Below are 24,120 nucleotides of genomic sequence, written 5' to 3'. Positions count from 1 at the left end.
ACCACGTCTTATTTATTCATTTATCCACCGATGGGCATTTGGATCACTTCCATCTTTTGGGCGTTGTGAGTCCTGCTGCTATGAGCATATGTATATAAGTATCTGAGTTTCTGTTTTCAATTCTTTGGGGTAGATACCTCGGAGTGGAATTACTGGGTCCTATAGTAATTCTATATGTAATTTATTGAAAACCAAACAAATTGTTTTCCACAGTGGCTGCACCATTTTACATTCCCACCAGCAGGGTATGAGGGTTCCAATTTCTCCACATCCTCGCCAATACTTGTTATTTTCTGTTTTTGTTTATTTTAATTTTTATTTTGTTTATTTTAATTTTTATTTATTTAAGTGTGTTTGTCCAGGACCCATCAGCTCCAAGTCAAGTAGTTGTTTGAATCTAGCTGTGGAGGGTACAGCTCACAGTGGCCCATGTGGGGATCGAACCGGCAACCTTGTTGTTAAGAGCACTGCGCTCTAACCAACTGAGCTAACCGGCCACCCCCATATTTTCTGTTCTTTGATTATGGCTATCCTAGTGGATGTTAAGTGATAGGAAAGCTGTGTCTTAAGGGGAAACAATCCACATATTTTGCTTTTGCTGAAGGCTGTCATAGATCAGGTACTCAGGGGCCTTTATTTAGAAAATATATAATTAACCATATGTATTTGAAAGCAAAGTGGTATTTCTGATTATTTGAGGAGTATTTCTAATCCTAACATTATCTTGTCTAAATATTGTACCTTGACTTTCAGAGATGAGGAGAGAGGAGAGAAAGGGCCACCGAGGGATAAATATCTGACCTCGGAAGCCGTGGTCTCATGCACCCCAGTAGCCATGATAAGGCCATGTTTATCACACATTTGGTCATTTTGTTTCTTTTATTTCCGCCAAGGTAGGCTCAGATTCCAACTCAACTGAAACTCCTTTCGCTACCCGATGAGGAACTTTCCAGCCCAAAGCCACTTGGGACACCACATCTGCCAACCTCCTGGTCAGCAGACAGGACCCTTCACGGCCTGCGCTCAAGAGCTTGCTCCCCACCAACTCACACTCCAGGGGACAAGGCCTCTCCTGCGGTGTCACCTTCCATTACCAGCACTGGGTCGAAGTCAGCGCCCTTGATGATGGCGCATGGCGGGCTCTTGTCCCCTGCTGGAAGGAGGGAGGCTGGGCGTGGGGAGGAGTTGCTGTCAGAAGCCTCCGACAGCCTAGCCGGTAATCCGCAGCCCTGGGCAGTCATCACCCCGGGCAGGAAGGGCGCGGCTGCCTTTAGGGTCCCCAGTGTGGTGGTCACAGGCTGTTGTCACAGGAACTGCATGCTAGACCTCGTGATGCCCCCCACTCTCTGACATCCTTTCCTGGTGGAGGGGCCATGTCAGAATTTTGTTCTGTCTTTAAAAACATCCAGCAACCCTGACCAATTACAGAGCAATGACCCGAAATCTTTCTAGAAATCCTTCTAGAGCCACAAGCAATAGAAAGGCCACTCAGTTTTCCTTTTAGTGGAAGAGAAATTTGCCTCCTTTCCTTTTTAATTTCAGAGAAGGAAACACGTCTCTATCACCAGTCACCATTAGACATTTCTATTATTTCCATATTAATGTTTTTATTTCAATATTATATGTATTTAGGAAAGAGGAGAAAGGAAAAAGATGTGGTACCAACGTGTCACCTTCTGGGAAGCTTTATACTCATATCTAAGCTACATAACTGTGTCTTGAGTGCCTGCTGTGTCTGAAGGACAACAAATGCCAGCCGTGCCCCCAGGGCCTGGGCGACCATTACCTATGAATCAATTGTAGCTGAGGAAAAGTGCTTTTTCCTTTTCCTTCTAGGTTCTCAGCTGGGGCTCTGTAACAAAAGACAGATGAACGGGAGAACAGCATGCAGATAGTAAATAAATATTTAATGTACCTTTTACATGCTGGGAGCCCTCCTAAGGAACTGAAGACCTGAAGGAATGGGTCAAGCCTGAGTGTGTTTGTGCTAGGTTTGATGAGGAGTGGAAAGGCCTGGAAAAACGTGACGGGATGAAAGAAATGAGCTAAGGGCCGTCAACGTGATGGTAAACATTGATGGAGTAAATAAATGAGTAAATATTGTCATGTTACATTTTTAATTACAGATTTTCGAATAAATATTTTATCCCTTGATGATCTGGTTCCAGTTGTCAGTGAGAAATCAGAACAGAAAGTAAGTACAACTAATTTTTCATTGTAGCTCCTTACATAGAAAGGCTTGTAACCATTATGCTTCATTTAGGTTAGCGGTTCTTGGGGTGGGGGGCAGGAGGGCGGGGATTGTGCTCCCAGAGCACACTTGGTAATGTCTGGAGACGTGTTTTGATTGTCATGACTGGGGTTGGGGGGTGCTACTGGCATTGAATGGTGGCAGCTGGGGATGCTTCTCAGGTTCTTGGAATGCACAGGACGGCCCCCCACTGCAAAGAATGTTCGGCCCTCAAATGTCCATAGTGCATAATACATAATGACACCTTAACATTTCATCCACGTGCCCCTTACACAGACTCACACCGTCAGTGTTCAGTGCAGTAGCCCGCGCCGAAGGGTTTCACGAATCCTGTTCAAATACTCGGCCTATTCAAATCTAACGAAGGGCCAGGGGGACCCTGGCCTGCTGGGCCCCCCAGGAGAGCCCTACACCTCATTCTAAGAGCATTGTTGATCACTCAAAAGCACTGTCCAGTTACCTTTGCCTTCATTTTAGAAAGGAGGTCAGAGGGAAAAGGCATCCAGCCAAAGCCCCTGGGCCAGGGGCCCCCCAACTGAAAGTGAGGTGTCGGAGCACCTGAGTGAGCCGTCAGCCTCCTCTGCGGGGCCCCAGCGCACTGCCAGCCCGAGGCCTACCTCTGGGGAACCTCCAGCCAGCACAGTGAGCTCGGCTTACTCGGAAGATTTCGACAAATCCCCAAGTCTGACAGCGTCAGAGCCGATCGCCCATTCTGAGGAGTCTCCAGACAGGACAGTATCCACTTCGTCGGAACTGTCTGCAAGCCGGAAGACAGAGCATCCCCCACCAACACGTACCTCTCGGGAAAAACGGGCCAGGGCTGTGACAAGAGTCGTGGTGAAGGAGACGGCCGTGCAGACCCTCGATCCCGCCTTTACCTACCAGTGGACGAAGGGTAAGCCTGTGGCCTCAGGGCCCAAGGAGGGAGGCGCCAGCCATGGCAGCAGTGATGGGCGCTCAGGCTGTGCTCTGCGGGCGCCCCGGAAGTGTGATGAGCCCCAGGCTCCGGAGATCTGGGCGGTTGTCATTACACAGCTGGGAGGGACCCCAGGCGTCCCAGTTTCCTTCTCCACAGACGACGGTGTTGCCCACTGTCTTCCGAGCTCTCAGACATTCTGAAAGGTTCCAGAATCAAAGACTAAGGCCGTGGTTCTCAACTGGGGTAATTCTGGCCCTGGGGGACATGGGCAAGGTCTGGAGCCATTTTGGGCTGTGACAGCCGGGTGACAGTCTAGTGGGTGGGAGCCAGGGATGCTGCTCAACATCCTGCTCCCTCTTCTCGTTTAGATGACACCCAAGAACAAGACAGAGCTTGGTCTTGGACTGTGCAAAGGGCTCTAATTCTCCCCACTGGGTTCATTTGGATTGGGGACCTTAGCCATACATCAGCCATTGCCCCAAATCCTGCCACTCACCTCCATCCCCTTTGTTCTGGGGACAGCGGCCGGCGTGGCGGCCATCGGACCGGCCTTGGGAGGCGCCTACGTGGACCCTGAGCCCATCGCCAGTCACGTCATCAGCGCGGACGCTATGGAAGGTAACAGCCCAGCTCCGGGGTCCTTGCAGTGAAGTGGATGCATTTCATCTACTAATTCACACCCACCCTTGGAAGTGTGGCACCCCCTTTAGCACTGGAATCGGGAAATCCATTGGTGGGGACTGTCACAGCCACGGGCAGCTGCCATAGGTCCTAGGATCCCAGACTTGAGTGTCTGAGAACCTTCTGTCTGTCTCGCCAAAGGATACCAAGGTCAGACAGAAGAGGATGGTTACAAGTAACACACCCCTAAGTCCTCCACCCCAACGGAGCTATTTTTACTTTTTGTGTCCCCTTTGAGTGTTTTTGTCCGTAATCCGTATGTGTTTCTCCCCAGTAGATACTCAGCGAGTACTGCGAGGCAGCCAGCTAGGTGGACAGGGCCGTGGCCTCCTAGCTGAGTCGGGGTTGTCATGGGTCCTGGAGAGGAAGGCACCCAACAGCCACCCAAAAGCCACCTTAGGGAGCCCAGACTCTGCTAGATCCCCATGGGGCCACTGGTGGCTCACATGACACCAGCAAGGGCCCATCCAGTACCTGCTCTTTTATTTTTCCATTTTAATTTTCATGACATTTTAAAAAGATAAAAGATATTAAAATATACTGGTTGTAACAAATCAAATGTTTGTATCTTTAAAAAAACATCATTTTTAAAGACATAACATTAACCTCAAAGATTTTTCTATGTAGTTTTAATAATGATCATTTTTTAACACTTGTGCAATTTTTATTTTTATTTAAAATTTTTATTTTTAATTGTACTTTTAATTATTTTAATTCTGTTTAAAAATGCATAACATTAAATTTACCCTCTTTCCCACTTTTAAGTGTACAGTTCAGTGGTGTTAAGTAGATTCTCGCTGTGCAGCTGCAATTTGGGTGTCAGTTTACTAACCTTCTTGCTCTATGTTGGACGTGGAGGTGAACTTCCGCTTCCGCCTGGGAGCAAGCTTTCTAGACATGTAGTTTTGAGGTTCACACGCGTCAGTGGAAGGCAGTGGAAGTTCATTTACTAGAGACAGACCTGGAATAGGCGAGGCCTTCACTCCTTCCCAAGGTGGCAGCACTTCTAGAAAGTCTCCCGACATAGCCGAGGGGTTGGGGGCTGCAGCGCCCGTGGGCCCACAGCAGTGTCGACGGGGTGAGGGTCCTGGAGGGTGATGGGCACGGGCCGCCCAGTGATGCAGCTGTGCTGGGCAGCCCTGACAGCGTACAGCCCCGCCGTGCTGGTGCTCAACGACATGCTGAAGCAGCAGCTGAGCCTGACGCAGCAGTTCATCGAGGCCGGCCGGCACCTGCACAGGTCCCTCCTGCAGGCCCTGGACGCAGACTCCTACCACTACCACACCCTGGAGGAAACCAAAGAGGTGAGCACAGCACAGCTACTCCTTCCCTCCCGGGACAGGCCGGGCAGGCAGGCCTCTGGCTGTGGGCACAACTCTCAGCCCAGGGCAGCAGGGACGCGAGGCCCAGTCCCCTTCTGTCCTAGAGGAAGGAGCCAGTGTTGGGAGGCAGGGACACCAACAACCAGGCTGGCCTGGGGTGAAGCTGGTGTGGCACTGAGTGACCTCAGTCCACAGGTGACCTCCTTGGTGAGGAGTGGTGGCCCTCCATGGACCCTTCCGCAGCACTGGCCTGCGGGGGCCTCTCTTCTCAGTCCCATGGGCCGAAGCTCTCAACACCCCTCTTTTTCCCTCTAAAAATTTCATTTTTCTCTGACACAAAATGTTATTTTGTAAAAAAACTTGGTTAGAGATATGTAACTATTTATAAAGTCCTCTGTGAACTATGTGTACAATATATAAAGTATATTACAATGTAATAGGTACGTTATAGATATGTATTATGTATATTTCTTTATAGAAATAGCATAATACTCTATGAACTTTTCTGCATGCTTTTTACCTACCAATATTTCAGTATATATTTCTAAAAAATAAGGACTTTTAAAAATTAGTCATATCATACCAAAACCCAATTAACTTTTCTTTGTATCATTGGACAGTCCAGTATGCAGATTTCCACTCGTCTCGTAAAAGTTGGACATTTTGTTCCCATTTTTTTCATCACGATCCAGACACAGTTCGTACATCGAGATTATCTGCTGTCTTTTTAGCTTTGTCACCTGGAGCAGTGGTTCAGCCCTGAGCAGTGTCCGGCCGCCGAGGCTGTGACTGCCAGATCCTGTTGGCAGCAGGGCAGCCCACGGGGGTCCCACTGAGAAACCTGCTCTATGGGTCTCCCTCACGCCCATCTCGTTTTCTTGCAGTTTATTTGTTCAACAGGTTGTGTGAGGCTCCCCCATTCTGGGCTTTGCTGTGTTCCCTGTGGGGTCCTTTAACTTGTTCCTCTGTTGGACGCCCATCAGTGGACTGAACGCAGGAGGAGGTGATCTGTCGCCTGCCCACAGCCAGCCCGCCGTGGCTTGTCTGCTCTGGGCCCACATTCTGAGTGGTGGCACCCAGGCCCTCGTCCCTGACTGATCACTCATCGTTTCAGACCAGCTGGGGCTCACGCGTCATTCCCACAGCAGTCACGTGGCATCCTGCCCCTTCCCTTTCGTTAGCCTGACCAGGAGTGCGGTTCATAGGCACCGCCCTTAGCGGCCGAAGCTCAGTGGGCTGCGGCGGGGTGGTGACACGTGTCCTCTGCCCCACAGTACATCAGGCAGCACAGGCCCACCCCGCTGACCCTGCAGGAGGCTCTGGAAGAGGTGAAGGAGGAGCTGTGAGCGCCAGGTGAGGCTCGACTTGTGGGGCTCTAACGAGCTGGTCCAGTACACTGGCTGAGACATGTCAGTGTCCAGGGGACATTCAGTGGGGGGCGGGGGGGGCAGCTGGTACCCAGGAATCACCTGGGTGGAATCCTGCTCCAGCCTTTGCTGAGTAGTTGATCTCTCCCAGCCCTCACTTCCTCAGACACACCACAGACCAGTGGAAACGGGATGCAGGTGGCGCTCCATTACCACGCCTGGCAGGACAGGAGATGCCAGCTTGTGAGGGGCCCTGCAGGGTGGCTCCACCCAGCCAAGCACTGGCTTCCCAACGAGCCGAGGTAGATGGGGGTACGAGAAACCCCATTTACTAACGAGGACCAGGGCCAGGGCTCCATGCTGGGGACTCCTATGTGACATCAGGCAGCTGGTGAGCCAACCCAACCACTCGAGCGGCACTCAGACACCCCTCCCTACTGCACCTGAGCACATTTCTGACAGCAACGCACAGAAAAAACGGTCTTTAAAAAAAGTCTTTATTTGAAGGCAAAACAGTAAAATCCACAAATTGTTAACAGCACGTTTATGCTTTATCCTGAAACAGATGCATTTAAACAATTCACAGCTACAGGAAACCCGGAACAAAATCAAATATTTTATCACATCAGGCTGAAAAGTTGGAGGATTTTGTATCTTATCTAAAAGAATTTTTCAAAAATGTTTCTGTACAAATAAATGGCACCGCACCCTGCTGCCCGCGGATGCCAAGTGCGGCCGATCCCGGCACGGTCACCCCGCGGCTCCCTCCAGGACTCACCTCCCCTTGTGGTGGTTGTGGGGGGACTAGGAACAGGAAGTGACAGAGCAGGAGGTATGGTCGGTGGCTGCTCCCCATGGTGTGGGTCTAAAGGGGCTGTCGCACGCAAGTGCTGGTGTTGGGGGTTCCTCTAAGTGAAAAATACAAGTAGGTGCTAAGGGTACAGATCCTCCAGGGACGTCGTGATGTCACGCTGTGACCTGAAGATGCCTCAGATCCATCTCCTTAGATCCTTCTGTTTCTGCAGACAATAGTAAATGGCTAACGTTCCAAAAAAAAAAAAAAAAAAAAAATTCAACTAAAGTAACTGAACTAAGGGACCAGTACGTCTTGGAGGCATTGTTTCAAATTATCTCACTGGGGCTCATTTTAGATCAATCTTCGTTTTTTTAAAAACTTAAGAATTTGGAGTAAAAATGAAAACCCTGTTTAAGTTTGCAAATCAAGGTTCTGTGTGTCTGTTTGTAAAGAGTGAGCAGTACTGGCACCCGGCCTGAGCTGTCACGACACATCCGGTGGGTGCAGGCGGCAGAGCCAGCCCGCTGCACCGCTCGTCTGGATGGCAGCGGTGCCCACCCAGGGCTGCCTCCACACACGCCTGCTGGTTGAAGCGGAGGCTCACGTCTGACTGGGGGGACGTGAAACAGCTGTTCCTTCAGGTGTCAAGGGTTCTTGTCTGGGGTTGAGGGGTTCGTGTTTCTCGCTTCACTGTCCAGGCGTTGAGCTCAGGGTGTCTCGTCTCCTCAACCTTCCTTCTACATTAGAGCTGGTTTGCAGGTGGGGCCTGGGCCGCCCACGTGGTCGAGCATGGCACTGGTCACTATGCATGCTGTGGCTGTCCTCCTCTTCTGTCGCTCCCCCAAGATGGAGGCTGTGTGAGAACCGAGCTGTCCCTACCATTTTCCACGGCCACTACCAGGCGGGTCCCGACGGCCACGCTGCCGGCGGCTGGCATGGCTCCTGGCCGCACTTACTTGCACTCTTCCCTGGCCTTCATGCGGGCGATGAAGGAGTAGCTCTTGTTCCTGCGGTAGTTCTCGTAGGGGTCGTCCAGGGCCACACCCACGCCCTTGTACTGGTCCCACTTATCCCGCACGTCCCCGCCCTTGATGGGGTCCTGGATCCCTTGCTCTTTCACGCCGAGGCCGCCAGATCCACTCCAGCCTTAGGAAGGAAGAGGGGCGAGCGGTTACAACCCACAAAAGCGGAAATCTGGTAACTTTCCCGACATCAAGTTAAACAGAAATGCATATGGGGGGTGAGTAACGTGCAGACATGCGGTTTATAAACGCGAGGCTGATAAAGGAAAAAAGAATGCCCAGCAGAAGCCTGCAGGCTTGTCCTTTTTCAAAGATCCCATGGGGAGCTGGGACTTCCTGTGACTCCATCACGCCCGACCCCGAATGCCCACAGTAGGTCATTCATCTTCCCTGGCACCTTACCCATTTTCACCAGCATCTGATGTCCTTTGTTCTCTTCCCCAAGCCTGGAGTCAGGTATAGGAGGTGCTGAATTAGAACCCAGACCAGCCGAGGAACTAAAATTGAGACAGGTAACTTCTTTTACAAAAGAGCTGGTACATTTATTAGAATGAAAGCTCTTAGAATATTACAGCGTGTGGCTTGTGTGAACGGTCACAGTGTAGGATGGACACACATACACTTGTCTACCATGCTTCGTCATCCTCTTCGCCAGCCAGATAAGGGGGTTCCCTAAGTGATGGTCCCTGTCCCACACTGCACAGCGAGGACAGGTCACAACAAACCCCTAAAATGGTTAGAAACACAGAGCCCAGCCACTGCCTCAGGCTTTACGATGTGACCATAAAAAGGTAAGACCATGGAGTGAGACGAGGAGATGCCATTGTCACCGCGCTAGTACCCGGGATGCCTGAGGCGCCGACCCAGCACGTCTTCTAATGAAAAGTTGCAACATTCACAGCAAAGCCTCAGAGCTTCCAGTGCTACCAGCGGGTGGGTCAGTGGACAGTTAAGACAGAAATCTTACGGCGGGGTGGGGCTCCTGGACCGTGACCGACGTCTCCTCCCTGGGGAGTACGACTTGGACCTGGAGCGGGAGCGGGACCGGGAGCGGCTTCGTGAGGAGCGGGATCGGCTGCGGCTCCTGCGGGAGTGAATGGGAGAGGAGAGCCCGCGGGTCAGCCCGCAGCCGGTGAAGCCTCAGGCCCGAATCCCCGCGAGGCCGCGCCTGCCTACCTGGAGCGCGAGCGGGAGTAGGAGCGGGAGCATGAGCGTGACCGTGACCTCGAGTACGAGCCAGATGACTTGGAGGACCTCGAGTTGGAGCGAGAGGAGGAACGCCCTCTGCTTTTGGATCTGCTCCGAGACCGGGAGGGTCCACTGCAGGGAGAGGCTGGTGAGTTGGAGCTGGCACCTCCTGGCTCCCCCACAGGCCAAGCCCGCCACCCCTACTCCGGGTGTTGGGAAGACCTCAGGGATGAGGGGTAGGGAAATGCCATTCACACCGGGTGTTGTGCCTAAACAGCTTGGTGAATACAGATGGCTTGGTGAATACTCTTGTGCCGGGGTTTTTCCGTTTAAATTTGGGCTTGTGGGAACAGCTCCCAGCGCCTTTATCTTTGGCACAGACCTAAGACCCAGGCAGAGGCTACACATGACTTCCTCTGCCTGCGTTGGGGCATGATGTGACGTGTTAGGGCGTCACAGGACAGTGTCTGGTTCCCTCTAAGCCACTTCAAGAGCAGATGTGGCCAGAGAGGCATGGAGACTCCACACAAGACGGCGGGGATGCCCTCACCTGTTCCTCTTTTCCTGGCCTTTCCTCCGTCGGGCCCGCATTTTTGCTCGGAAGAACTCATAGAGGCCGTTCTGCTCCCAGCCTTCACTGTAAGACAGGGCCAAGCCCCACGTGACCACGTCAGCCTCCCCCCTGCAGGGCACTGGGGAAAGCTTATCAGGACGAAGTGCCACCAACAAGCCCTCAGAGGCGTGCAGCCTCCCCTTCCTCATTCACTCAGGGTGTGGAGCCCTGGCCACCAGGTGACACTCAGGCGGTCATTTCAACAGGGCCACCCTTTCTCAGGTGAGGAAGTGGACTGAGGCCAGGCCACTCGCTGGGCAGTGGAGAGGCAGGGATGTGTTCCAGCTCCACCAGGCGGCCAGGCCTTTCCACACTGCTGTTCTGAGAAATGGATGAGGAGGGTCGTAGGGCCTGTGGTCACCATAACTGGGGACCAGGAGCTCTGGCTCACAGGCAGGCACACCCGCTCCCAGCACAGGAGGCCATTTTAGCCGGGCTGGTGATGAGGCCATTGGGGGAGAGGATCCTGGGGAGGACCCGTGACAAAGCCTGGGTGTGCGCAGCCAGCAGCTCCTGAAATGGGCCACATCTAAGTTCCTGCTCTAATGTGTCCCGACTATTAACAGAAAAGTCCTTCATCGAGGGCCACTACGTGTGACACACATCACCCACAGCCAGGGGAGAGATGGACCCTCTAGCTCGGACTAGACAGTTCTCCTGGAGATGCCACGTCCTCACCTGGGCCTCACACCACTCTGGGCAGAAGGTATGGCTGGGAGGAGTCTTTCTCATGAAGCGAACTCGGGAAGACAAGGCGCTAAAGGGGACAGACTGTCCTCCCCTCACCTGCCCCGTGCCCGGTCTCCCTGAGCCCAGTACCCACCTGTTCCTGGGTCTGTCATGGGAGGGCGGGCTGTAAAAGGCCTCCACAGCCGCCAGCAGCCTCTCGCTGGGTGGCATGGGGGGTGGAAGGCGGATGTCTTTAGGGTCCAAAGGCTTGTACTCGTGGTCTTCCAGCTGCAGTGGAGAACAGCTGTTACTACACCTTGCTGGGGCCCGGCAGGCCCACCCAGGGTGCTGTGGAGGCAGGAGACAGGGCCGTCCCTGGTGTGGTGTTTGGGTTGCCCTGGGCTCCAGAGCTCATCCTGGAAGGCCCACCGTCTTGTAGGGCTTCAGCCACATCCTAAATGGGGTGGTCGAGGGCTCCTCTGAAGCTCATGAAAGCCACCAAGTTCTCCAGAAACACACACAGAAGATGTGGCCTCCCAGCTTAGGTGATGGAAAGAGCCCCTGGTTTATTCCGACACCGCAGATCCCACACGACCTATCTGCAGAAGCCGCCCCGTGCCCCTGAATCCTACCTGGGGCTGTGTCATCTCCCCTGTGGGCCCTCCAGTCACACAGCAACCTTGGCCCAACCCAGGAACCCCTTCCCAGGAACCAGCTCTCCCTGCCACCCTAGCAGACCCATCTCCACTTCCAGTGTGTGGTGGCTCAGAGGGCACGGGAAGGGGCAGTGACCAGCGGGGCGGGGACCCTGGAGCCCCAGGCCTGACTCCTTGTTCACCTTGCCCCTCACGTGCCCCTCTTCCTGCGCCTGCAGATTTCCGTGTTCCCCACAGGCACAGCTCGGAGGCTGCCCCTTTGCTGAGAAATCCCCTTGCTGCTAGTCCCTGGAGGTGGCTTCCAAGGGCTGGTACTGAGAAGACCCATGCCTCATGCCCAGCCCAGCCGGCCCCAAGTAGCACCAAATGCGCAGCACCAGGAGGGCAGGGTGGATGGGACACAGGTCTCACTTGCTGCCATTTCAGAAGGTTTAAGCACGTGTCTGAGGAAGGGACGCTGGCCTAGGCGCACTCTCACTGACTAGCTTGGTCAAGTTCACTGAGGGGTGGGAACCGAGATGGGCAGGGGCCTGAGGCAGCGGCACTTTATAGCCTATGGGAAATGGTTTCCAGCCGTGAACTTCACATGGAGACAAAGGCACACCGAGCTCACTGCGGACCTTACCTTCACGAGGGGGGCCATCAACCCAGCAGGGAGATCAAAGTAGGGCACGTTGGGGACCAAACTGGGGTCATCGTGGTTGATGTGGGGAGGGCCCTGTCGCCGCATGTGTGGGGGCTGCCCATTGAAGCCATGGGGAGGAGGGCCGAAGTCAGGGTGCTGTGGGCCCCCCCAGGGCGGGTGCTCATTGATCCCAGGATGTGGCATGCGGTGGCCAGGGTGGTGGTGAGGGGGTCCCATTTCTGCAAAACAAGAACTTGTCTCAGGCCTGCAGGGAAGTCGTGAGCAGGGCAGCGTCAGGGGTCAGGCATGCTCTTCAAGGTGACAGGTGATAGCAGAAAGGTGCTCAGAGAGGAGGAAGTACATCAACACCCACTTCCTGGGCAGCCCCGCCTGGCAGCTTCTCTCCCTGCTCAGGCGGTGCAGTCAGGAAGGAGGAGCTCAGGCTTAGAGGGGCCTGTCCTGCACCCCCAGAGGCAGCTGACAGACCTCGTGGGTGAAAGAACCACAGGGAAATCAGAACATCCCCGAAAAGCAATGTTATAGGCTGAACTGCTGACCCCCACGAATTCACCCCCAGTCCTAATCCCCAGGACCTCAGAATGTGACTGTATTTGGACATAGGCCCTTTAAAGAGGTGATTGACTTGTGATGAGGTCATACAGGTGGGCCCTGATCCAGTGTGACTGGAGTCCTTCCAAGAGGAGATCAGGACACAGACACACACGGAAGACCACGTGAGGGCACAGGGAGAAGGCAGCCGTCTACAGGCAAGGAGAGGCCTCAGGAGAAACTAACCCTGCCGCCACGCTGACCTCTGACTTCCCGCCTCCAGACCGCAAGATAATAAATGCCTGTTATTAAAGCCACCCAGTCTGTGGCACTCTGTCACAGCCACCCCAGGACACTAACACAAGCAATAAATGTGCTACGTGGTCTCTGAGCTGAATTTATAGCCAAAGGAGAATTCAAAAATAATGGTAGAAGCAGTAATAGTGTAGGAATGAAATTTTTAAAAAAAAGAAAACTAAAGATTCTTTGAAAAAACAAACAAACAATCAAGTAGAGAAGCTGATGAAAACTGCAAGACGCGGAACAGGGAACCCATGATGGGCCCTGCACTCAGCACCAACTGACTGCCAGCCCCTCTGGGCACCTGAGGGTCACTTCTGCTTTCGGAATCTGTCTTCCCTTCCCTGTAGGACAGACACTGCCCTACTCCTGGGTGTGTGGGAAGAGGGACAGGGTGTCACACCTCTACAGCCTGGTTCGTGGTTGGTGCTGACACCTGAGTTACCAGCCTGTTTGCAAGTCTCCCCTCTTTCCTGAGGACCCAGGATGGGCTTCTCCACCATTCCGTGACTCTGCCTGTGACTTAGACTCAGGGCACATCAGACACACACCAAGGATGGCCAGCAAAGCCATCAGCCTACTCAGAAGGCCGATATGTCAGGTGCCTCCTCCAAGAACCAGGGGCAGGAGAGGACTGTACATACTGTCTTCTCCAAGGACACTGCATACTCACCAGCAGGGAAGTCCCCCTGGGGGTAGTCGAAGCGGTGAGGATAGGGTGGCCGCTCGAAGGGGTGCCTCGGGGGGAAGTCATCCTGCATGAAGCGCGGCGGGAAGCGGTTGAAGTTGTGGGGGTGCGGCGGCTGGTTGAACTGTGGGTGCTGCTGGTGGGGCGGGAAGGGCCCTCGGAAGTGCGGTGGCCGCTGCATGCGGAAGGGCGGCTCACGCTGGCCACCACCCCAGGGCGGCTGCTCGTGCTGGCTGTTCCAGGGGCCCTCGAACTGGCTGTTCCAGTTGGGGTCGGGCTGGCTGTTCCAGGGTGCATCGCGCTGGCCATTCCAGCCAGGGTCCCCGCGCTGCTCACCCCACATGCCCTCGTGGCTGTTGTTCCAGGGTGGGCAGTGGGGAGGTCCGCCTTGGTGGTGCGGGTAGGGGGGCTGTTCTGGAGGCTGCGAAAGAGCAGACATGAGCTACTCAGGAGGCCCACCTAGCACCCTGCAAACATGTGGCCTCTGCACTACCCAGGGCTGCAGATGACGGTGCACTGGGCACTCCCCTGGGCAGGCCATGGTACCTGGTTTATGCTGATGTGTGCAGTGGATGCTGCAGTGCCCACCCCACCACAGGCCCCTCACATCTGTGCAGATGACCCGACTCCCAAACGCAACACTTGCACCTTGGCCGACGGCTTCCTCTGGGTCAGCACGCAGAAGACAGCACAAGCTGGGGATCTGAGCACCCCTTGGCCCCTCGGCCCTCAGTGGATGGTGCAGAGGTGCCTCCCCTACCGCTTCCAGAGTGTGCGCAGTGACTGAGCCCCAGGGGCCCATGGTGGCCACCCACCCTGGTGGTGCTCCCTTCCCCATCACGCACTGTCTCCTGGGTCATCTCCCACATAAACTCCTTGCCCTCAAATGCTGTCTCAGGGTCTGCTCCTGGCCCCATCCCAGGAAACGTGGTTTTCTGTAGGCTGAAGACCCTACAAGCTCTGATCTTACCCAGCTGCTGCTTTGAAGACTTAAAGCTCGGATTGCAACCGAAACTCTAGGGCCGGGGAGGGATGTGCTCAGATCAGGCAAACCAGAGGGGGCCCATCTCCAGGGTCATGGTTGGCTAGCTTTGTTGACCGTTACCACTGGGAGGCCAGCCTTGGCCACCACACCCTCAGCTCTTCCAAGAGAAGCCAGGAAGCCAGATCTTAAACATGGCAACTATGTCAAAACGTGTTAAGACACTGCGTGGGCCGACCAGGCCAAGTTCATCGCCAGGCCAGGGCTTCCGACAGTGGACTGCCAACCCAGAGCAGACCCTTGGTGTGGGGGCCCCGTTGCTGCGAGCCTTCCAATCATGCTATGCCAGATGAGATGACCCCTGCCCTGGCCTAGAAGTTTCTGACCCCAAGGAAACAGGAGGAAGTGACCAGTCTCTCAGCCCCAGAAAACACTGCCAACTTGACATTCTGACCTCCCCCTTCCTTATGAAAGCACCATGTTTCAGGGTGACAAGGGGTTGATACTCTGCTAGTTGATTCAGTCAAAAAAGGGAAGGAAAGGGAATACCCTGTTGCACTTAATCACATAGAATTTCCCAGAACTCACATGAAAATGGGGATCTGTTACTGAGAAACCCAGGCGATCAAAGAGCCAGGAAAGAAAGTAAAGGCTTGCCTGTTTTGCTCCACCCCACCCCTGCACCTTTGGAAGACGAGGCTAACACCCTCTCCCCGAGGCCTGACCCCACGGCAGAGCCTCAAGTCTCCCAGCAAGCCGCTAAAATCCCCCGTAACCCGCAGAGGCTGCCGCCCACCTGCCTCCTGTCCCATTAGGCCCAAGTGTGCCCTCCCTGTCCCTTTAAGAAATACCTGCTGTTGGCCCCAAGGAGCAACAGGGTGAGGTTGGTCAAACCATGGGGGCTTGTTAGGTGGGATCTGGTCGTGGGGCCCAGGGCCCCGGGGGCCGGCAGCAGCAGGGTCCTGGACCCCTCCCGAGGCATCGTACTCGGAGGAGCCAGGCATCTGGATGGGAGGCTTGTTGTCATCTGGAACCAGGCAAGAGGGCGGTTAGCAGAGGCCCTGGCAGCAGGACGCAGCACCCAACACGGTCTTTAGCAAACACCCGGGCAGCCCAGGCGGGGCTTTATTTCCCCATAAATCCTTGCTTCATGACCCCACTGAAAACTGATTGCTGCTGGGAAGACAGAGGGAAGAGGGGAGACTGCCTTCGCACAGGACACACACTTTTCTGAAAGCTTTGCAGTAAGTATCTCACTTCTGCCATGTTGGTTTTAGTTTGCAGAAGAATTTTTATTGCTGAATTTCATTAAATACCTTTACTGTTTCCAGTCGAACGATCACTTGTTCTCACCTGATCTTATTTTATTACATTTTTTAGTGTTACTTTATTCGATTTTTAAGTGTTGAACCATCTTATATATTCCTAGGACGTGTCCTTTTTGGTCATGATGTATTTAAAAATACTTGGCGCATTTCATTTGTTAAGAGTTTGTTTAGTATTTCTGCATCTTTGTTCTGAAGTGACACTGGATTATTATTTTTAAATCTTTCCCTAATTATAGTTTTAATCCTTACCCACCTGGAGGGACAGTTACCAGGTGTACAAAAATGATTTGGGCAGCTTTCCCCTCCCCCTATTCTCTGGGATGGTTTGTACAGGAGAAGAACTGTCAAGAGTTGTAAGGGTTTCATTACATTTTGCTGTGAAGTCCCCTGGGTCTGGTGCTTTAAACCGATTAGAATCTGGCCTGGGACTACGGGACCAGAACCCTTTCTGGAGGGAGGCTGCTTTCTAGGGCTGCTTCCCAAGGGCGGGTGCTGAGGGGACCACGTACCAGGCTGGGTGGTTGGCGGGATGGCCGGGGCAGGCGTGGGGGCCGGTGGCGGGGCTGGCGGTGGTGGCGTGGCCTTGACTTCAGCTTCCATTTGTGGCATCTGGATCTGCTGCTGTTGCTGCTGCTGCTGCTGCTGGGCCAGGCTGTTGACGAACTCCTCGTGCTGCGTCTTGAGGGTCTGGATCTGCTGCTGGAAGGCCAGCTGCACTGGCTGGACCACTGAGGAGTACTCGTTGATGAGAGTTGCCTGGCAGAGAGAGAAAGGCAGCCGCATTCAGCGTGAGCCCCTCAGGTCCCACCCCCTCTGAAGCAGCATGGGGACAAATGCTGGGAAAGCACCAAGAAGTTGGGGTGCTGCCATGGACAGTGAGGCCCAGGGGCCTGGAGCAGGCAGGCGACTGTCATGTAAAATAATCAACTTGGTCTTGACAACCTGAGCATGTGAATCTACTGAGAGTTGGTGACGTGCGGTAGTTTGGAATTCTCTGGTAATGGAATCAGGCGATGATAGCCATGCCCTGAACAGCCACTTAGACAAACCCATCGCTGATGAACGTTCTGGGACATGCTCAAGGCTGTGCTTACTTGCTGCTTGGCATTGAGCACCACTGAGTCACCACCTCCCTGAGCCTCAATTTTCTCATCTACAAAAATGGGACAACACTGGGACTGGTCTCTGAGGATTTCAGAGAGAAATCAGTGAAATAATGGAAAAAAGAGGGTAAAATTTAGAAAAAGTCTGAAATGCATGTTCTGTTTGTTTCTAAGCATGTCCCTGTCCCTGTGGGAAGGATGGCGTTTAGGACCATCACTGAGGGAAGCAGTCTGCGCGTGCCTACTATTCAGCCAGGCCTTCTGGCCTGAGAAGGGCTGTGAGCTGTGCCTTTTATTCCAACAGCTGTGCGTGGGGCAGTGATGCTCGTGTCCTGGCACAGGGGACCAACGGGACCCTCCCTGCCCTGTGGCCCTACTGACTGCATAAGATGATGGCCACAGAAATCTAGACGACATCGGGGTCTCCTCACGCTCCCGTCACGTGACTGTGTGCCTGGAGGACCAGAGCAAACAGGCCAAGGGTACCCCTAGAGCAGGGCTTAAATTGGGCACCAGGTCACAAGAGCACCAAGCAGAGTCTCACTTGGGAGAGCTCACCCCTCACTGCGTGCATGGTATGAGGGCCCTGAGGCTGCTGCTCGGACCCTGGCCGCCAACACTCGCCACTATCCCAGAGGCACCACCGGAAGCCCAGTTTAGGAAATGCCACCTGGGCTCTGAGGGCACCATGCCACTGCCCACTCCCAGACTGGGCGGCGGTGGTGGACCTCCAGACTTCCGGGCACTGGTGAAGCGGCACCTGCCCTGGTACCGGGAGCCGTGTGGGAGATGGCAGTACTCACCTGGTACTGGCCGAGCCCCAGGGCCGGGCTCTGCAACTGCTGAATGATGGAGTCATCGAAGTAGCCATTCTTCTCCCACAGCTGCAGGAGCTGGACGTGGGGAGGACAAGGCCATGTCAGGGGGAAACAGCGCCCCCAGCCCCTGCCCACTCCCCTCACACCCTCTCAGCAGCACCCCTACCCGGGCGATCTTTTGCTGCTTGTCCTCCTCCACGGCCAAGAAGCTGGTGCAGTAGATGGGCACCACGACCTTCTGCAGGGCGGCCAGCAGCTCCCTGGCCTGCTTGCGCTGGCTGTGAGGGAGAGACCTTCCGCGCGTCAGGGCCCTGGGGCGGGACCCGGCCACGCGCCCGTTACCATCGCGGCTCCAGCCACAGCACCCTCTGCCTTCTCGGGGAATGGGCCCCCAACCCGGCTGGGACGAAGGCTAGGTTCCCCATGAGACCTGTGCTGGCACTTGGGCCCGAGGGACAGGCGGGCAGCAGTGGGAGAAGGGAAAGAATATAGGCCGGGGCCCTTCAGAGCAAGGCCTGTAACACACCCTGGTCTCCTGGTCAGTAAAATAACCCTTCCCTCCGGGATGGTGTGCGGATGGATGGACAGGGGGCCTGGGAGAGCCCTGTTGTCCACAAAGGACAGGCCAGGGCTGCTGTGGGTTCAGGCCCTTGTCCAAGTGACCTTGCAGCACTGTCACCCACTGCACACAAAAACACTCTGGCTTGGGCCCCAAGTTTCAGGAGGCAGAACGAGTGTGCCTGGCATTGGGGACCTGAGGCTGGCAGGGCAAGGCAGTCTACCCCCGTCCCTATCCTCCCAGGGGCACTCTGAGCATAAATGGGTGTGGAGGCCCCTGCGGCTGTGCATGGAGGTGGCATGGAGCCCCCTGTGTGGCACTGGCAGAGTCTGCATGGCTGTCTCCTGGGGAAGGACATGGGACAGAAGGCAAGTGGCTGGAACCCCTCCCAGCACCAAGCTCACCAGAGGGAGCTCAGGGACAGGAGCGAGTGCCCAGGGCCAGGAAACAGGCCAGGGGAAGGAGAGCAGTCCAGGCAGGAGGACAGGGCAGGTGGCTGGAGGGCTGGCAGGACAGGGCTATCTCGGCAGAGCTGCCCTGGAGTCAGCAGAGCAGCAGGTGAAGCAGGAGGGCACAGAAGGTTCCAAGAGGCTGCTTATTTCCCGACAGCAGAGAAATAAGGGGACGATGATGCAGGGATTGGCTGCGTGTGGCACGGGGTGGGGAGTGCAGGGACCTAGGATTCACGAGTGGCAGAAGACGGGGCAAGGCAAAGGACTGATGGGGGCAGGCCAGTTTCTGCTGCCCTCGTGGGTGCAGGCCTTCAGCTGGCCAAGCTCAGAGCCAAACGTGGCGGCTACACACCAGCCTCACTAGCTGTGTGTGTGCTTCCCCTGCATCCTCCCCGGGCCTGCCTCGGCCCAGGCACTTGGTTCTGTAAGTTAACCTTTCTCATAAGGCACCAAAGAAGCCATGCAGAAGGAAACACCGGCCTGGCCTGGAGAGGGCAGGGGGCGTGGGGGCTGGGGCAGAGGGTCAACAAAGGGAACCCTACAGGAGGGACCCTGAAGCAGGGCAGTCAGGTGACAGGGGACATGTATGTGGATCAGTGAGGGGGAGCTGGCAACCGACAGAGAGACACCAAAAGATACCAGAAGCTACCCCAAGGGAGCAGAGCAAGGAGCAAGGAATGGTGGCCCCAGGGGTGAAAGGGCGGAGGCACGGGAAGGTGGTGTGTGAGTGCGCACGTGGTGTCCTCCCAGTGGAGGGCTTGTGGCTCGGACCGACCCTCCCTCAGGGAATTGGGACAAGGGACCCGGTCCCAGGACAGGCCAAGCTCCTAAGCGCAGTGAGGCCCAGGAGGAGCGGGCTGGGTGGGGGTGGGGGGGGCCCGAGGAGCCCTCACCAGTGGTGGAGCACGTCATTGATCAGGTAGATGAGGTGCAGCCGAAGCTCGAAGTGCGCGCCGTCCGCGGTGATGCGGTTGCGGAGGTGGCCGGCCATCAGCTCGCAGTGCGGCGGCGACTTGGCGTTGCTGAACATCCAGTTCTTCCCAGCCTGTGACAGCCAGGGCGACAGGTGAGCGGGGCTGGCTCCCCCAGCCAGAGCACGGGCAGGTGTGCGGGGAGGCGGTGGTGTCCCAGGTCGGGGCCGCCCGCTGCAGCTCTCCCTGCCTTCCCGCTTCTTCTCGCAGGTGCTCAAGAGAGAAGGGCAGGGGCCGCCGAGGCGCCCCTCGAGCAGCCCTCACCCAGGCAGACTGCAGCAGGCTCCCACCTGTCAGGAGCACCGGGTTCTGGGTGCACCCCGCCCGCCCTCACCGAGATGGCATCTTTGGTGCACGTGTCAATGATGGGCTGCAGCAAGTTGTCAAACTCGTTCATGTCCAGCTGGGTCTCCTCCAGGAGCTTCTGCATCTGCTGCTCCACTGCATGGGCCAAGGCCGCCGTCACCTGCTCCTGGGAGGCCAGGTGGGACCGAAACTGCCCGTCAGTGCCCCGCCCCTGGCACCAGGAGGTCTGTCCCTCACCCGCAGCCCAAGAACTGCATCTGGGGCGGTCATGGCCATGGCCGGCAGAGCAGGTAGAGAACAGAGCGAGCTAAGACACAGGAAGAGACAATGCCCCCACCCGTGACACACAAAAATTAAGACCTAGAGGAATAAAACTCTACAAACGAATTCAACACAAAAGAAAAGTGAGCAGCGATGTGAATAGAAAGGACAAAGAGAACTCAGAAATGGTGACTGGTCAGGAGAAAGGGGAGCAACCTCACTACAACCAAGAAATCAGAAATTAAAACAGGACACCAGGGTTTCGCCCATTAGATTGGCAAACTGAGAGCTGGCTGCGATCCAGCTCTGCTGTAGGGACAGGTGGTCAGCTCAGGCTGGCCGAGGCCAGACCAGCCAGCCTATGACCAGCTCCGTTCGGGAACTGAGAGTGAGCGATTTAGCATGTTTTGTTGTCAGCAATATGACAGCATTTTATGTCTTCAATCTAGTAATAAAACTAGGGTTGGTGTTTCAGATGTCTTATTCTTTATTCATCTCATTTTCCTGGCGATCCATCCTATTGTATTTGGCCAAATTATCAGACTGTGACAGATCAGGACAGAAGGGTCCTTTCCCACAACAGCTTGGGGAGGCCTAGCTAGCAGGAGCTGGTGCCAACGGCACCCAAGACCACCTGGCATTCTCTGTTACACAATTTCTAACGTGCAGCCCCACTTGTAAGCGTCCACCCCAGCAAAGAACTTGTGGGATGATTTCACTGGAATGAGAAGCAACCTCTGTCCAGTGTCAGGGGTCAGGCTAAACACGTCATGGGCAGTGGCAGCAGTGGCTGCCATGCACGGAGCTCTGGGCAGCCCTGTCTTCAGCGCTGACATTTGGTAACGAGTCCTTCTGACTTGTTACTCACCTACTGCAAGTCCCAATATGCAGATGTAAAAACTGACACACAAGGTGAGGTCTAGGAACCCACCTTCGGACCAAGAAGGGAAGGGGAAGGGCCCTGGGCCTGATCAGGGCACCTGTCCAGGGCCAGTGGGTTGAGAGGGAAGAGGAGCAGCAGGCCCCGTACCTGTCTGAGGGCCAGCAGGTGCTGTTCCTGCTGCTGCAGGTTCCACTGGCTCTGCTGAATGAGCTCGTCCATGGACGGGGCTCCCTGGGCCGGCGGGATGGGTGCAGCAGGGGCCAGTGGGGGCTGTGGCAGGGCTGGCAGGGCAGCGGCTGGCTCCAGCTCTGGTGCCTGCTGCTTGCAGATAACTGGCAGGAGAGGAGAAAAGGTGGCCCCGTGAGAAGGTGGCCGGGGTCTAGGTGTCCCCTCAGCCTCTTGGGCAGCTCTAGGCCATAGGGGCTCCACTCCCTACACTCTCCATCCACAAAAGGACCTCCGTGCTGTGCTGCAGCCACCCCCACCGGAGTCTGCCTGGCTCCCTTTACTCAGGCTGGCCCTCCCACCCTGCCCCCATCCTCCCAGGGCCCGGCCCCAGCTCCCTTCTCCAGATCTACCTAAGGCTCTTTCCTCCGCCTGAACACTTCTCTCGGCGGTTTCCATCTGGCTAACTGACAAACTCATTATTCCCAGCTAGATATTGTTACTTCCAGAAAGTATTTCACGAGCCCCCATCTTCGCCTGCTAGAAGCACAATATCCTTCCCTGGTTACAGCCCCAAGTCCCAAGCACCTTGGGTTTCTGACCCTGCTGGGTGGGAAGGGTGAGGGGGCTCGTCTTGCAAGGGAAGCAGCTCTCGCGTCACGGTCACTCCAACCAAAGCACTGTCCTTCTCTGCCTGGTTACGCCATCAATCTCCACCCGGTGCCTCAGTTTACGAATTCAGCCCCTTAACCCCATGGCCCACTCCATCAGACTCCAACCCACTGACCGAATTCAGACCTTACAATCAAATGCCCCGTTCATTCCCGTGTGGGCCTCACGCTCCCAGCCTCCACTCCTGCTCCCTCCAGCCTGGCTACACAAACCTGACTTGTCACTCCTTTGTTTTAAACTCTCTGAAAGCTGGCTTTACACCACTTGTAGCAGTTTTAAACGTCGTGTGCTGGGGCTAAGGAATGATGGCTCCAGACACATAAGCGCGTATAATATTTTGCCTACAATTTCAGGCAACTGAAATTTCCTCCCTACCCCCATCTCAAATCTAAATAAGCACAAGAATCCCTGGACCTAGGAAGAAAACACAAACATTTCCCCTGGCATTTCTACTCTAGATTAAACCATTCCCTCCTCTACACACATTCTAGGCTCCAGCCACGCAGGGCCTCTCATGCCTTCTGGCGTCTCTCATGGGTATCTACCTACACACACCAGGCTTGTCCAAGCCACTGCACCTTCGCTGTTTCCTACAAACTTTTTATTGAACATCTACTGCGCATGGTGCATTAAGACACAATGACCCAAAACAAGGTCTGGTGGCTTCAGGGAGCTGGTAGTTCAGGACATAGTCACCTTTCAATGCCCATAAACTGGGCAATCCTCTACTCGTTAACAACACAGTTAGAGGTTAGGATTAGGATTCTAAAGGAGACAGATGTAGGTCCTGCCCTCAAGGACCTACCACCTGGTGGTTATTTATCTATTATCCAAAGGTCAGCTGGGATTCCTAACCCCATCTTGAAGCGTTTGAGGGCAGGGCCAAAATCCTGATGGCCCAACTCAGTGAACACTGACAAACATCTGCCAAGAACTAAAACCTAGAGGGACAATTCTTTTTGATCTGGGCTGCAAGCAGCTGAAATGCACAAAAACCTTGCTGGACCCACGGAGAGCCCACAAAGGGCCTCTATCACTTCCTCCTTGGAAAACACTGAAGCGGTCACTCTATTTCAGCTGACCTGTCATCACATCTGCAAAACAATAGAGAAATCCCTGATCCCAAGCCCAGGAGGAGGATCGATAACCTCGTCCTCCATTGCACTGGGACCCAGCAACTGCTGCTGCAGGGCCCCGGGAAGAGCGGAAGGGATCAGGAATTCCCAGCTGCCCCAGAAAAGAGCAAACGACTCAAAAGGTGGTTTGTGGCGGAGAACGCACTGGAATCAGAGAAAGGAATCGCTCGATGGGGGCGGCCTGAAAGCTGGAGAGGACTCACGCTGCTGCTGTTCCAGCGCCAGCTTGCACTTGTAGTAACTGTAAAACTCGCCTCCAAACAGAAACGAGAATTTCGGGTTGTCCTTCTGCTTCTCCATCGTCATCTTCTCAAACTCGGGCCCGTTGCGAGCCACGAACTGGGCCAGCTTGTCGATGACATTTCGAAGCTCCTGGTCTGGAGGACGGAGAAAAGGCCACGCGGAGCGTCAGCAAGGACCGCCTATATCCGTGGGCCCTGGCGCCCCAGACCCCGTCCGCCGGGCCGGGGTCCCTAGCGGTGGGCCCCGCAGATGCCGCCCTTGTACGGGTCCCGATAGGGGCCACAAGCGCGCCGGGAATACGGGGACCCGCGGGAGAGGCCGCAGGCGAACCCGGGAGGCCGAGCCCCGCCCCCTCCTAGGCCCGGAGACCCTTGGAGGCGGGGTGGGCCAACAGGGGGTTCCGGGGAGAGAAAAACCGTCACTAAACCCGGGCTGGGCCTCACCATCGGGCGGCAGCGGCATCTCCATGGCTCCGGCCGCCGGGAACGACCTCCGGCACCTCACGATCCCCCACCAGCGCCGTCTGCGGAAGCCGGCCGGAAGTGGCGCGAGGGAGCCGTTTACGGCGGGCTTCACAGGCTACTTCCGCCCGCCA

At 55.3% G+C, this 24,120-nt stretch overlaps 2 protein-coding genes across 5 annotated transcripts in view; one reads left to right on the top strand and one right to left on the bottom strand.

Moving 5' to 3' along the window:
* Nucleotides 1-7,746, top strand: part of LG07H19orf44 (linkage group 07 C19orf44 homolog) — a 12,262-nt gene extending 4,516 nt beyond the window's left edge. For all 3 annotated transcript variants that reach the window (XM_019736912.2, XM_019736915.2, XM_074337975.1), the window contains exons 4-10: nucleotides 898-1,216; nucleotides 2,127-2,194; nucleotides 2,729-3,146; nucleotides 3,693-3,788; nucleotides 4,989-5,155; nucleotides 6,448-6,526; nucleotides 6,692-7,746. In XM_019736912.2, the coding sequence (XP_019592471.2) occupies nucleotides 898-1,216; nucleotides 2,127-2,194; nucleotides 2,729-3,146; nucleotides 3,693-3,788; nucleotides 4,989-5,155; nucleotides 6,448-6,519 (1,140 nt within the window). In that variant the 3' untranslated portion in view covers nucleotides 6,520-6,526; nucleotides 6,692-7,746. The remainder of the gene's footprint in view (nucleotides 1-897; nucleotides 1,217-2,126; nucleotides 2,195-2,728; nucleotides 3,147-3,692; nucleotides 3,789-4,988; nucleotides 5,156-6,447; nucleotides 6,527-6,691) is intronic.
* On the bottom strand, nucleotides 7,021-24,120 carry CHERP (calcium homeostasis endoplasmic reticulum protein). Of its 2 annotated transcripts, none has more exons than XM_074337974.1 (17): nucleotides 23,969-24,120; nucleotides 23,486-23,659; nucleotides 21,457-21,641; nucleotides 20,194-20,331; nucleotides 19,782-19,933; nucleotides 18,044-18,188; nucleotides 17,863-17,952; nucleotides 16,466-16,712; nucleotides 15,480-15,655; nucleotides 13,632-14,067; nucleotides 12,110-12,348; nucleotides 10,983-11,116; nucleotides 10,097-10,183; nucleotides 9,535-9,678; nucleotides 9,326-9,442; nucleotides 8,761-8,855; nucleotides 7,021-8,482 (listed from the first exon to the last, which is right to left on the bottom strand). In XM_074337974.1, exons 1-17 carry the CDS (start codon nucleotides 23,991-23,993, stop codon nucleotides 8,289-8,291), a joined length of 2,778 nt encoding a protein of 925 aa, XP_074194075.1. In that variant the 5' UTR covers nucleotides 23,994-24,120; the 3' UTR covers nucleotides 7,021-8,288. The 2 variants fall into 2 exon arrangements, with proteins under 2 accessions (XP_074194075.1, XP_019592470.1); XM_019736911.2 differs by having other exon boundaries at nucleotides 18,044-18,155.

Source organism: Rhinolophus sinicus, linkage group LG07 (genome assembly GCF_036562045.2).
Source record: "Rhinolophus sinicus isolate RSC01 linkage group LG07, ASM3656204v1, whole genome shotgun sequence".
Lineage (NCBI taxonomy): Eukaryota > Metazoa > Chordata > Mammalia > Chiroptera > Rhinolophidae > Rhinolophus > Rhinolophus sinicus.
The sequence above is the reverse complement of the archived record's forward strand: the minus strand, read 5'-3'. Positions and strand labels throughout refer to the sequence as shown.